At 36.9% G+C, this 13787-nt stretch overlaps 1 protein-coding gene across 1 annotated transcript in view; it reads right to left on the bottom strand.

Moving 5' to 3' along the window:
• Window positions 1-13787, bottom strand: part of OTOG (otogelin) — a 106571-nt gene that overhangs the window by 57856 nt on the left and 34928 nt on the right. Inside the window, exons 20-23 of the mRNA XM_074884401.1 lie at window positions 12775-12940; window positions 12183-12257; window positions 8328-8371; window positions 7065-7218 (exon numbers count right to left, since the gene is read on the bottom strand). Of these exons, the coding sequence (XP_074740502.1) occupies window positions 7065-7218; window positions 8328-8371; window positions 12183-12257; window positions 12775-12940 (439 nt within the window). The remainder of the gene's footprint in view (window positions 1-7064; window positions 7219-8327; window positions 8372-12182; window positions 12258-12774; window positions 12941-13787) is intronic.

Here is a 13787-nt window from a genome sequence, read left to right as displayed (position 1 = left end):
ATACATTCAGTAGAAGTACACCTGGTATCTAGATACAAAAATATTTCCCTAAACTTTTACATTTTTAGCATTATTATTATTGAAAAACATATAATATTTAAAGTCTTCTGAAACTGAAAAGGCACAATTTTATTAATAATTATATATGAGTAATTTTGTGATGTCTTTTCACAGGTAACTGAATATTGTATCTTTAGTAAGTGCTAGCACTTTAGGCACTAGCCCTCAACCACTAATCCTGTGAAAACTTATTCATTAACACAAATTTTAAGGTCTGGAAAACTAAGATTTTCCAGACCTCCTCTAAATCTCACCAAATTTCTTGTAACTCAGCCAATTAACTTATATTTAACTAAAGCCAAGAGATCTTCCATGAGATATAGGAGCCATCACATCCTTTTGCTCTAATGGTATGTGCTCTTACTATCAAGTATCAGTGGCTTATTTATTCTAAGAATTTTTAAATGAGGATTTTTTTCTTGCTCATTTCTTCACCCGATTTAAAGAGCTTCCATTTTGCTGCATAGTTTTCCTACAGATGTAGTTACACCTCTTGCTCTGTGAATAATTTAGTGAGTATCAGAAGAGCTATCCTAGTTGCACAAAATTAATTATGCATTTCCATATGATCGGCACCTTCATACAAGCAATCACAAATATACTTAACTTTATTGGCAGAAATATCCTCACAGCCTTCAAAGGAGGTTCTCATGATAACACAAATAACCATATGCATAGCTATTTACAGTTCAAGAATAATACTATAAATTTGTGCTTATAATCACAACTCCTAGAGTAGCAGATAAAACTGAAGATTCAAAAAGATGACAGTCCTTTTCTTGTGGTAGCTTTTCTCAGATGAGGTGCTTGACAAGGAAGGGATAAAAAGAACATATAGCTGGTGTACACCTAATGTTCAGTTTTCTCTTCTAGTAGGGATATTTTGAAAGATTATTAGTTATATAAAAATACTTTTTAAAACCTCACATAAAGAAGAAAATTGCCTTTACAAAGAAAGATCTGTTAATAACTAATTTTTTTTTAATGACATATACTCAGTTTTACAAATTTTAATCCATTCTTCATTGTAGGTTCATTTGTTGGTTACTTCAGAGAATCAACTAAGATCAGGAAGCAAAGAGCAGAAACTACCTGCCCAACTTCAGTCTACACTTTATAAAGATACATTTGTCCTCTCTTTAATCCCCAAAGTGCTATTAGAACCTGCTGTAATTAAAATTAATCCATCAGAAAAAACCAAAATTGATAAAAATAGGATTAGCACAGGTATCAGACATCACTGGTTGAATTCACGGTGTGCATCTTACCTGGACTGAACTAATATTAATTCATGCACTTTAACAATTCCACTGCTCCATGATGAGGCAAGGCTGTTCATGTTACTCAGTGTTGTAAGTTCTGTAACTTCCAGTATTTTTATATATTTAAAAGATTGACCTCTTTGGTTATTGAGGGGCCCTCTATTCAGAGAGGGAAAACATTAACAGGGGGAAAATGGCTTTATAAAAGACATGGGATTCATTATATCCAGTAGAGCCTGAATGTTCTATATCATGATCAGATAAACCTGTAATACTGACACATTTTATCTCTCAGAACAATTAATATTTCAAAAGCCTTGTAAGGTAATCCTTTAGCAACAAATCCTGTGTTAAAATTTTCAGTCCTTTTTCATTTCTGTGTGCCTCCTAGAACAATGCACAGGGAACATTTGCAAATCCTTTCCAAGGATCCTTGGCATTGCACTATGGAGTTTGGTTCCTTCCTGTGGCCCCAAGGATTACATGAATCCTTCACCACTACTACTGGATCACAGAAGGACAGCAGGGAAGCTGCTCTAAAATGTTGCTGAACTAAGTGAAATAATTACGTAGGCAACGTGGTTGTGGCCTCTCCACTGCAGTGATATGATTAATAAATTCCAAAACACACACCCACACAAATCAGTACCACATAGTCACCAAAACTCCAGCTAACCATCAACTGTCAGTTTGAAAAAATATATACATTTTATATACAGTACAGTTTTTTATACTGTACATGATATAAAGTTCAGAACAGCCAAGTCCAACTCATGCTGCAGTCAGCGGTAAAATCAAAGGGAGAAGTGAGAAAACACAAGTACGTATCTTCAGGAAAGTGACTGTTTTTGTTGACAGCAAGAGTAAGAGCAAGTTATAAGGAACAATGAACAGAAGCTGACTGTTTCAGAGATCATTATCAATCTGAGTGGAGACCATGAAAAATTAATGGAACAGGACAGGCACAAAGCAGCATATGTCCATTTGTGGTAAGCAAGTCACATAGTATGCTGAAATATAGGAAGAAACTACTGATTTTTCTCTCTTTCTGTCTTTTCTCTTGGTTTCTTCTGCAGTCTCACTAAAGACGTGTCAAATCATGCATATTTGGTACAGTTCAAGAGGAAAAAAATCATTTGGATCATCACAACCCAGAAGTGGAAAGTGTATTTCAAAGATTGAACTTGAAAAATTACAAACTGTGCTGTAAATAGAATATTACTTTTCTGGAATGCATCATGGAAATATAGGAAATAGGCAGTTAAACAGTGACAGATGAAAAACAGAAAAAATGCAAATAAAAATCTTAAAAATCACTAAATATGTCAGCAAAGCAGAGTGGAACAACATCAGAATGTGTGTTCCAGAGAATTAGTGTTCTATCTCAATCACTTCTAAAACAGAGGCAAAGTATATGATCATAATTTTTACACTGTAAGAACTGTAACCGATAGAATGGGAATGATCTGTAAGTTTAAATATTTATAGCATAGTTACTTGCATCTGATTTATTCACTGCAGATTAAAAAGGAGGTCAAATGAATCACACTCAGACAACTGCTACTTTTCACTATGATTTACTTATTTTTGTATTTAATTTACATTTCATGCAAGTTCCTCTAGAATGTACTCTAAGCACAACAAAGAAGGAAAGCTAGAAATAGTGAAGTACTTGAAAGAATATTTCACTCTCCAGGTATCAGAAAAATAGCCTGAAAATATTGCCCTCTTGAAATCTTAACCCCACTTTTTGCAAATACAGGTTCTTTCCCTCTCTGTGTTAAATATCTTTCATGGTATCACTGAAGAATAATCATCCCACTAAAAAGATTTTAAGATCCTTCCTGAAAAAATGTAGCTTCCCATACAGGTTTCTTAACTGTGACATATTCAGTTTTCTACACTACATTTTTTTTAATTGTTTGCCTAAATCAGCTAAAACTAATCAAACATGTTAAACTGATTATGATAATGAATGAAGCTAAACTGATGCAAGATCAAGAACAGAAACAAAAGCATGAATAAAGGAACGAAACTGAAGATTTCAGGTAAAGAGCTAACGTTAAGATCTAAGAAATTCCATAGCTGTTTTACCCTTGTAAAGTGGAAACGTCACCTCAGTTTTATATTTCACCAGTAAGAACTGATTACCTAGAAGAGGGATTTTGAAGCTGCACAAATTCACAGTGCATACAAATCCTGCACTACTGGAACCGCCATGAACATAGCATAAGTTACTGTTTGAAGGTAATGGTATTTGTTCCATTTTTCTCTTTCAACAATTTGTTTTTGGCTTACAGTGTTGCTCTGACTTATGTGGTCAATCTACAGTACAAATCATTGGGGTGTGAATTCAGTAAGTGACTTAAAACATTAGGGATATTCAGATCCAACAGCTTATATTCAAAAGCAACTTAATGTATTAGTTACTTTAATAATACAGTACTCTAAAAAACTCACATAATTAATACATTGCAGAAGTCTCTTGTGTTTCCTAAAAGCACACCTAAAAACACACACACCTTCAGGACCATCTTAATTTTTCTTAAAGCAATCTCAAAAACATAAATATACATGCAGGATAGGACCACCAGTGCCAAATATTTAAAAAGACATCAGATTTGACTAGCTTTCAAGTAACTCTGTAAGGGAAAGAACTGAACAGCATTTACAGTGATTGTGAATTTAGTTTAAAATAAAGACACGTGATTCTTGGATTACACATTATATTCTAAACCATGCAGTTCGTGATCATGGAAGCGAGATGCTGCCATGTTAAGTTTCCTATGAAAGGACTGGCAGAACCTGGAAACTTTTTCCCTTGCCTTTGTTTGGGAAGTGTCCCTCAAACACTGAATAAGCACTTTCCTACCAGTCAGAACCTGGCATTAAATGTTAAGTACATAGAAGCAAATAAATACTTTGTCATTTCTACTTCAACAGTACAGATTGATATTCCTGGTTCAAATCCTGGGTTTGCGACACCATTTCCTAGTTCTACCTTAAGCACTGTCCTACAAAACAAACAAGACCCTTTCCCCACAAAAAAACAGCAAAAAGTTTGTGTCGGTATCTCTACAGGCAGTGTACAGCCATAGGAGAACAGAATTAAGTTTGCCAAAGTTAAATATAAAAAGCATGGAACTTCTTAATTTTGTATTTGTCTCTAGAAAATTATAAAATTCTGCCTCCTGTAACTATACAAATGTATTGTCAGAGCTTTGACAGCACTGATACTTGACTCTAAGCCTTCCAATGTTAAAACACATTTTAATAGCTTAAATTCCAGAACTAACCTACATCAGGAAGCAGTAGAAAAGTTCAATCTCAGTGGTCTTGCATAGCAAAATATGTCATATAAACTTCTTATTCTCTGCTGAGTTGCCTGCCATATAATGCCGCTGAAAGTAGCCACTGGCTTTGAAGGGTATCAGCCAGCTCCAACAGGATGAATTTTTGCAATTCTGAAAATGTCTGCCTCCAGTTAATTTCAAAATCTACCTTACCATGCACTTTTTCACCGTGGTACCATACTGTGAGTCAGACTAATTACAGGTTCCATTTCATGTGAACAATTTGACATTCCATGTAAAACACAGAAGTCTGAGTAGCAATCTTTTACTATGACACAAAAACCTACACATCCAGGAGTGTGAGTCCACAGACCTCAACTGAACTACTTCAACCCAGTTCAACTGAACATGTGGCTTTTAGTTTTTGTTTTGAGGAGGCTCTCAAGGCATAAACGGTAATTTTAGAGTGACAATACTCAAAAACTGCAAACTATGTGCTTAACAGACTAAATCCCATCAAAACCAACATAACTTAAACACATAATTGCTATTTATATATTCAAAAAAATCTCTCAGCAATACAGTGATTGATTCCAAAACACGACAACAGCTCATCTGCACATTTTCAGCATAAATGCCTGAGACAAAAAATACCCTTTTGAGAGAGAGAACACTGAAAATAATGCCTAATGGTACAGGCTCCAAAGGAGGTAAATGCCTGAGCCATGCCCAGAACTCCTCTAGGAAGCCCTCAAAGGCACAGAGCAAACAAAGAACATTGTGGGTACAAGAGTCTCGTGCATACCTCTCCCATTGTACACAATTTGACTACAAGCCAACTATTTTATTCCATAAATACAACTGCCTAAGTGAGCCTTCTTTGAGCTCTCCCTGCTAGGCACCTGCATGGCAGTGATCTCCCCTTGAGCTGGGACGCCTCTCAAAATTGCTCCTCGAGGCAGAGAGATCTTTTACCAACAACAGATCGTTGGATGAGCCCAACCGGAGTTCTCCATGGATGATAACTAGACTGCATGCCAGGCAACTCTCCCCTTGAGCAGGGATGCCTCTCAGTGTTAAGAAATACTAGTCTTATATCTTAAACAAGTAAGTTTGAAATAGAATTAATCACTTAGAGTTATAACATTGTGTGATTTAGTATGCTGTTTGCTTAGCTTTACTTATTTAGCATGAATACCTAAACTTGCCAAAGCCTTAGGCTGCAAGCTGTAAATTTCTACTTAGATTTACTGAATATGTACCTACTTAATGAAAACAGGGGCCTCCAGAGCCAGCATAAATCAGAAGATAAGGAGGCTTCAAGGTTACAACCAACAACAGCACCTGCAACTAGACAAGATAATGAACGGCCTGTTTGCAGACAGTGAAGGAATCCAGTAAGGTATCAGAAGGCATCGGAAGAGCTCAGCTCAGAGTCACCACTGGCACATGTGAGGAGAGTGCGTGAGGGGCAGGTGAACAGTCTGTAAGGGTGCAATGGCCCAGGGATTTTTTTGTTCCAGTCCTTCCATCCCTCTCCAGAGGCATCCAGCCCAAGCTGATCCTGCTGCATCACACTATTAAATTATTTATTTTTATAAAACCCGATGTCTGAGAGTCTGCTTCAGGAGATCTAGGGCTTTAACTTCAGAGTGAACTAACATCAGATGTCCAGATGGGAAGTAAGTGAACTGGGAATAAGCACGATGAAACTTTGAAGTCTTAGCTAAGTGACATAAAGAATTGGGTGTACACACATAATCCTTTCATCAAAAACAATCTTTTAGACATAAACTGTTGACCAAATCTAGGACTAAGTCTGGATCCAGCTGCACCTAGGCTTCATCAGGAGTTTAGGGGGTCCATTTTGAACCTCGTGACTCAATGGGAGTGTCTTCCTTACCTTTTTGCACCTCCAATCTCTGCGCAAATCATTCTAAATCAATTTTAGCTTGGTTTTCCTCTGTGTGTTTCCTTCATGTAGTAAGTAATAGAGTGAACCTTGCCATTGAGCTCTGTTAAGTTGCTTTAAGTGATCATAAATCAGGATCCACAACAAATTGGCAAGATCATAAAACGCTCATTGCAACAGAGGTTAGATATCTGAAAAAAAAGTATCTAGGTAGACACAATTTTGCTGAAGTACAGGGACTGGATTGAATCATGTCAATGTCCTTTCTATATTCCTGTTATTTTGTTTTTATTATTGTGAGGTATTAGACCTTTGGCTTCACCTGTCTCTTGGTTTACCACTTCTTATGCCTTCAGTGGCCCATATCACTGTGTGGTAAGCCTTCACAAGTTGGATGCTCACCCCTTGACACCTCAAATTCTCCAAGCAGAAATGTGGTACGTCCTCAGAAGAATTAATTTTCTTAGGACTCAAGTCACCACTGAAGATAGTCACCTATGTTTGTGCACCAAAAGATGCAAATCTGTCTGTACTCACCCAGGTGGGCAGACACAACCTGAAACACAAGGAAGGTGTGCTGAGAAAGTGAGGTTTAGCAACTGATTCTCACAAGTTCTCTCTCTGCTGAGTTCGGGGTCAACTTGTGGATTACTGCAGTTAATGTAAATCTGTCCAACTGGGCAGCCATGTGCTGAGGGAAAAAAATTGACAAACACATTAGTCTTCACACCTGAAATCTTGTATTCCATAAAGGTGTGCAAAACATTTAGAGTAAGAATATGTAACACAAAAGTGTAACATTCAGTAACACATCCAAATGACTGTCTCTCCTGAGCATAGTTGGCTTCATAGAACCCCTACAAGTCTCATACAAAATACTGAAATGAATATATTCATTCAGTAGGGGGCATGACTTTATAAACAGTTAGTCAGGAATCAGCCCTCCAAAACAGAAATGCAAAGTACTACCAACCGAGAAACAGAAAGAAAAATATTTCAAGAAAAGGTCCGAGGGATGGATGTGACTTTCCAGGCTGGAGCCACTGACTAACAAAACAACTCTATTGCACAATTGCTATTGTGTTGCGCTGAGCATACTGTGCATGTGCAACAGAAATGCCTGAAGTGGTGGCAGTGTTTTAAAGTGTTTTTCATTGGTTGCTGGGTTTTGTTTATTTACTTATTAGGGAGAGAGGTTCTGGGTAATTGTCAAATCACTGCAACCTTCAAGTGCATGGGGAACAGATTTCTGCTAAAGGCCAAAGAGTTGGCAATTCTAGAACTGAAACCTCAAATAAAAGTCTTTCTCACTGAAGTAAAAGGAGCATCATAAGAAAGTACAGACCATAATACTTAATGACATAAAATATATTGTAACAGAAAAAGCACTTGTTACATTTTTTCTTAAGCATGACAAAAAAAATATTATATTATATATTATAATTATAATCTATAAAATATATAACATTTCAGTTACTCAGGTTTGTGGGGGGAAAGAAAAAATACCTGAAAAGTTACTGACAGTGTTCAGTTCCTACAACCATGTTTCATGGGGTGAAGCTAACCCTTATTCAACTGAAGTTCTGCTGTCTGTCATGCAGCTAAGCTTGTTTACATTAGCACCAGCCTTGCTTTCAATCACACAAATATATAATTCCACAATTACAGAGCCCTCCTGCAAGTTATTAATTTGTACATATTGCACAGTCTTCTACTACAGATAAGGAGTTCCATGGAGATGGAAGATACATACATATTTGTTGGAATAGCAGTATCTTTTCCCTCTCTCTCTTCACTCACCTATTACATTGTTATCACAATTCATTATTCCATCCCTGCAATGGCTGCAATAAAAATACATTAAGAAACAATGAGAGGCAGGAAGATCTGAAATTTCAATATTTTTTGTTTAATAATGAAGCATACAGTATGAATCAATACAAAAATAGGTATAAATGTTTATTGAGCAATGACTGATCACTGCTTATGAAAAAGCCTTTAATCAAGTATATAATAAGTAACTGCTTGAATTGAGCAGTGAGCTCAAGGACAAATATAAATTGCATTCAACAGGTGATATTTGTCCCAGGCCTTCCACCCAGTACAAACAGGATGTGAGCAGGACCGTCCGGACAATAATATATTGTGTGCATCTGTGTCGTGACAGTAACTCGACCACGCTCGGACATCTGGCCAGCATCCCGGGCATGTGTGGACCTTACGGAGACAGCGCACACCTGCATTTGGCCCAGATTCAAGAGCTTACAAACACTAAGTTGTTTGTTATTGAGTATAAAGGCAGGAAAGCTCTGGGACTGGGTCAGAAGCCTCACCTACAGGTGGACACACCACATAGGACCTTCCCAGTTACCAAGAGACTCCTGGCACTAGCTGCAACAGGGCTTCCCCGCCAAAGTGTGCACCTGATTATGTTATTAAGGTGTTAATTGGTGATGTATCCTTTCCTTAATCACTATAATGCTTTGCAGTAATGAACTGATGCATCGCTAACTAGTATCGTTTCCTCTTATTATATTGCAGACTATTATCTTTTATTATATTGTATATAATAAACTATATTTATTTTTATATTTATTTTGGAGTCTGTTTTAATTTGGTATTCAGCCATTCAGCAAATCAATGTTTCCACTGAACATTAAAACTGTGGATAAAGTGTGCATTGCCTTAACACCTAAAGAATATTAATTACGCTTTAAATTTTTACTTTCTGCATAATGTTACTGTGAGTTAAGATGCCTGGGCTGACATAAAAATACATGCAGAAATACACCACTATAATGGTCCCAAAGACATCAGTGCAGTAAGAATAAACCGAGCCCTGTACCTCACAGAATCATCATTATCTAAAACCAAAATACAATGAGCAATAGCTGGAAACCAAAACCAAACCCTAAACATACATACATATATGTTATAGCAAGCTCTGGGTATGTACTCTTATATGAACATTCTTAACACTATTATAAATACTCCATTTTCCTTGCAATCAGCTTAGAACTCTGTTGGAAAGTAAGCTATTAGCTTATGTGAAAATCTTGATGATACCAGCAGTTAAGTTATCCCACAGTTGAAGGTAAAACCCCAGTGTTGAATATAATACAATCTATTGTGATTGCAACAATTTATTGTTCTGACCTGGAATTACTTTTCCCCAAGCAAAACTGCGTAACAGCAGATTGATAACTTTGTCTTCTCTCAACCATTCCTAACATGGATCATAAACAAACTATCTTAAAACATCTCACAATATCATGAATTTCTATCTCATTTACAACAAAATGAATCTTTCTATTATTTTTGTCTTCTTGGCTCACAAGAGGAAACAGTGATGCCGTTGCTAATTTTTATCCTCATGCTGTCTCAAACTAATTTTGCTTCAGCAATATGAAAGGAATCTGGAACAGCAACCTCCTGTGACTATTATCAGAACCAACTGGAACTATAGCTCATAATCAGAACCTAAAAAAACCAAAAAACAAACAACTTTATGCTCATCAAGATTCAAAAAATTCTAAGTTTGTGTATCACAACACTTGTAGTATGTATACCCATTCACATATGTAAAATATTATACAGACAGGAATAGACATGTTCCTCCTAGACAACAGGTCAGCAAAGAAAGAAGCCAACTGCATAAAACTCAACCCTAACAAGATACTGTATGCAGGGAAGCACTGAACAACATAATACTGGCTGCCCCTGTCTAATTCCAGCCAAAATAGTCTAGTACTTTTATGAAATGGTAGCAGATCTGATAGCAACTCATTGTCAGGGAAAAATGTAGCAGCACTGGCTTCATTTCAGGTTCTGGTTGAGCCCATGAACTCCAGCACTATTCTCCCTTTCTTTTGCAATGGCTAAGACATCCCCAGTACACCTACTGCTAGACAGCAGATTCAGAACCAAATTGTCTATGCACTACATCCACTCCTCTGTCATGTTAGGAGTTGTGTAGGTACCCCAAGCACTGCAGGAAGTGTCCCAGCTCAAGGACATCACTATAACTCAGACAACAGGCAAAGCAATACCAAAGGGAACTGATACCCCCTTAACAGGGACAGATAAAAAACTTTTTTTTTTTCCAGTTCATCCACACGTATAGTTCTCCATGATTCCTAATATATTACTTTGCACAAGGTAATTCATAGGAGCTGACAGTCTGTACCTCCATGTTTAAAAGCCTTTCCTCTCAACAGATCTGTATACAGCCTTGTTAGAATATGTCAAGCAAAAGTCATGACTGAATAGGAGATACAGATCTCTTATTTTATCTTAAAGACTAGCAGATATAAACCAGTAGATGTATTTTTAACTAACACATTCACATGAAACATAAGCTGTCAGATCCCAAATAACTCCACTGAAACCAAGAGAATGATGATTTTCACCTGTAGTCATTTCTAAAAAAAGCATTTGTGGATGATCACATGATCACTGCGCATTCAGCCAACTATCCACCAGAGTGCTTAGTATAATTAGCTAAACTAGACCCTTGAGGAGAAAGATGAAGGGAAATAAATCAAAGAATCTAGAAGGAGAAGCCCCTTCCCATGACTGCCAATGCTAGCACATGCCCTGCGAACAAAAATATCCAGGAAGGCAGGCAACAGTGCACCCAGCCTTCACACAGCCCCATATGCAGAATGGGTTGCCTGGTACTCTCCTGGGAATCTGCCCTAAGGTAAAGATAACCTAACTGGACAATTAAGACAGAGTATAACAATCAGTATTTATGGCCACTAGTCTGCTGGCAAGAGTGAGAATGAGTGTATGTTTTTACTAAGTGTCCCCATTGCAATAGGTGTCTGACAACATTAATCTCTCATTTGTTGTACAGACCATATAAAAGTATTACACTGACCTATCACAGACATGATTTGGTCTGTTCTGCTTTTAATTAAGTGCTGTGCTTTTAATTAACTGATACAGGCAGCGAGAGCTCAAACGTTACTTCAAGAAAAAGAATTCTAAAAGCTTGGTTTTTTTACAGAACTCTTTGTCCACATTATTTAACCTTTTCCAGACAAAACTGATTATTGAAAAGGATGCTTCTTTAATGTCATGACTATAATGCTGCAAATGGAAGAGCAAGAGGACAAGAACAAATGCTAAAAGTAAGGAACAGTAACGGCCATGCTTATTTACCTTCGGCTGCAGTTGACAGTTATTTGTGTTGTTTCTTACTTGATAAAGCCACACAGCTCTTTTACACTGACTCTATACTAGCAGAACGCAGATTCTTAATAATTCTTCATAAATGGATTTACCATCTGGTATAGGTAAGGAGAATAGCAATGAAGGTCTAGGTGAACAGACTTCAGCGGACAGCCAGGAAGTGTCTGGGGTTTTCTGGAGCTCTCCACATTATTACATATCTACAGAATGATAGTGGCTTTCCTCTCTACTTTCAAATTCAGTGTCTTGGATTATAAACACAGCAGCCCAAAAACCCAAGTTCTGCAGAAGCTCTGTCCAAATATGCACAGAAAACTGGTGTATGTTTACTTTGTACATTTCACTATAAAAACACCAAAATAACAACCAAAGACCCAACAGGCTGGACAGAATGATTTGACAGAGCTCTTAAAAGAGACACTATTTAGTCAGAGGAAAAAAAGCAGTTTTGTGTCTTACCATTTGCCCAAAGATGTCATAACATTTTCTCCAGGAGGATAGTCAATTCCTTGAAAATAACAAGGACATTCATTTCTGGAGTAGAGGAAAAAAACATGTAACTGATTAACTCAAATTGAAGCAAAAAAAGAATTCCCATTGACTTAATTGCTGTTCAAAGTTCAAATGGTTGCTTTGTTGGTTTTGGTGAGGTTTGTGGGTGGGTGGAGTTGCCATGTTTGGGTTTTTTTTTAAATACAAGAAATTGATCTCAGTAACTACTGATACATACTGACATATAACTCAAGTACATTCCAAACCAAACTGGTAACAAAGCAGAACCTCTACACAACAATAGACACCTTTTGTATCTCTTGTATGCCAGATACCAGACAATATATAACAAACCAGCTTTGGTGATGTTGGGTGAGCATCAGTACTATAAAAGAACTAGTTTTGATCAACATACAGGTTCGGTATAATTCTAAAGTCCTGTCAAGTTTACAGATGAATAATATCTACAAGCCTACATGTTTATAGGTCTTCCCTGTGACATGCAAATGTAGTTGTCTAAAATAGTGAGTGTGACTATTAGAACTGCAACTTTACCTACCTCTGTACACATTGTTTAGTCTTGGAATTCAAATACATTCCAGAGGGACAAGCACAGCCTTCAACACAATCACTGCTGCATGTCTCTGGCACAGACAGTGCTTGGCAGGTTCTGCCACAGGTAGATATACAAGTACTGTACTCCTTTGTATCTTCACATGAAAGAGCTGTCCAATTGAAACAAATCTCTCAAATTACAGCGCAAGAGACTCAAGTACCTCCCAACAGTTTTCTGATAAACATCTCTATTCTTTCATTCCCAATCACATTAAATTCCACTAAAATTGCTATCTTGGCACTATGCTGTGTAAACTACACAGATGTAAATCCGCAGTAATATTGAGTACAATGAAGTCTGCACAGGTAATCCAGATTTACACTGGGGAAACCAAACAGTTGAAGCTTTTTTCCCCCTCCAACTCTGAAAACACTTGGCTCTTGTGCATGGGCTTTGGGAAATGGACAGCATCTTCAAGGAAACATTAAAAGCAATAAATAAAATATGTGTACTTTGCAGACATTGTGCAATACCATCTTAATTATATGCTATAAAGCCCTACTTAAATAAAACAATAAAAATCTTAAGTTCTTGAAATACTGAAGAGATTCACCTATTTTAAACCCTACGAGCATGACTTTTAAAATATATTTTAATAAACCTATACTTTTTTCTAACAAAGCAAAGTAAGTTAAATGGTTTAAATGATTCATTCAGTCATAGTGGACACAGCCATTCATGCCATAAAGACTGCAAGCAAGCCAGTCTTTTTAGATACACATACAGGTACTCCAGCTTGAGATAATTAAGGTGGACCAACTTTCCAAAATCCTCTTTATCATGCATTACAGCGTGGATAATTACATGGTGTAATGAAAACTACCAGATGTTAAATTCTTGAATGCTCCTTAGAAAAGATTTTCAGCCTTGGTTATGGAGCCAAGCCTACTGAAACATCAGGGGTGTCAGTTTAGGTAGGTTTTATAGGGTTTCCAATTCTATAATTTTTAAAAAAA

This window comes from Strix uralensis, chromosome 15, assembly GCF_047716275.1.
Source record: "Strix uralensis isolate ZFMK-TIS-50842 chromosome 15, bStrUra1, whole genome shotgun sequence".
NCBI lineage: Eukaryota > Metazoa > Chordata > Aves > Strigiformes > Strigidae > Strix > Strix uralensis.
The sequence above is the reverse complement of the archived record's forward strand: the minus strand, read 5'-3'. Positions and strand labels throughout refer to the sequence as shown.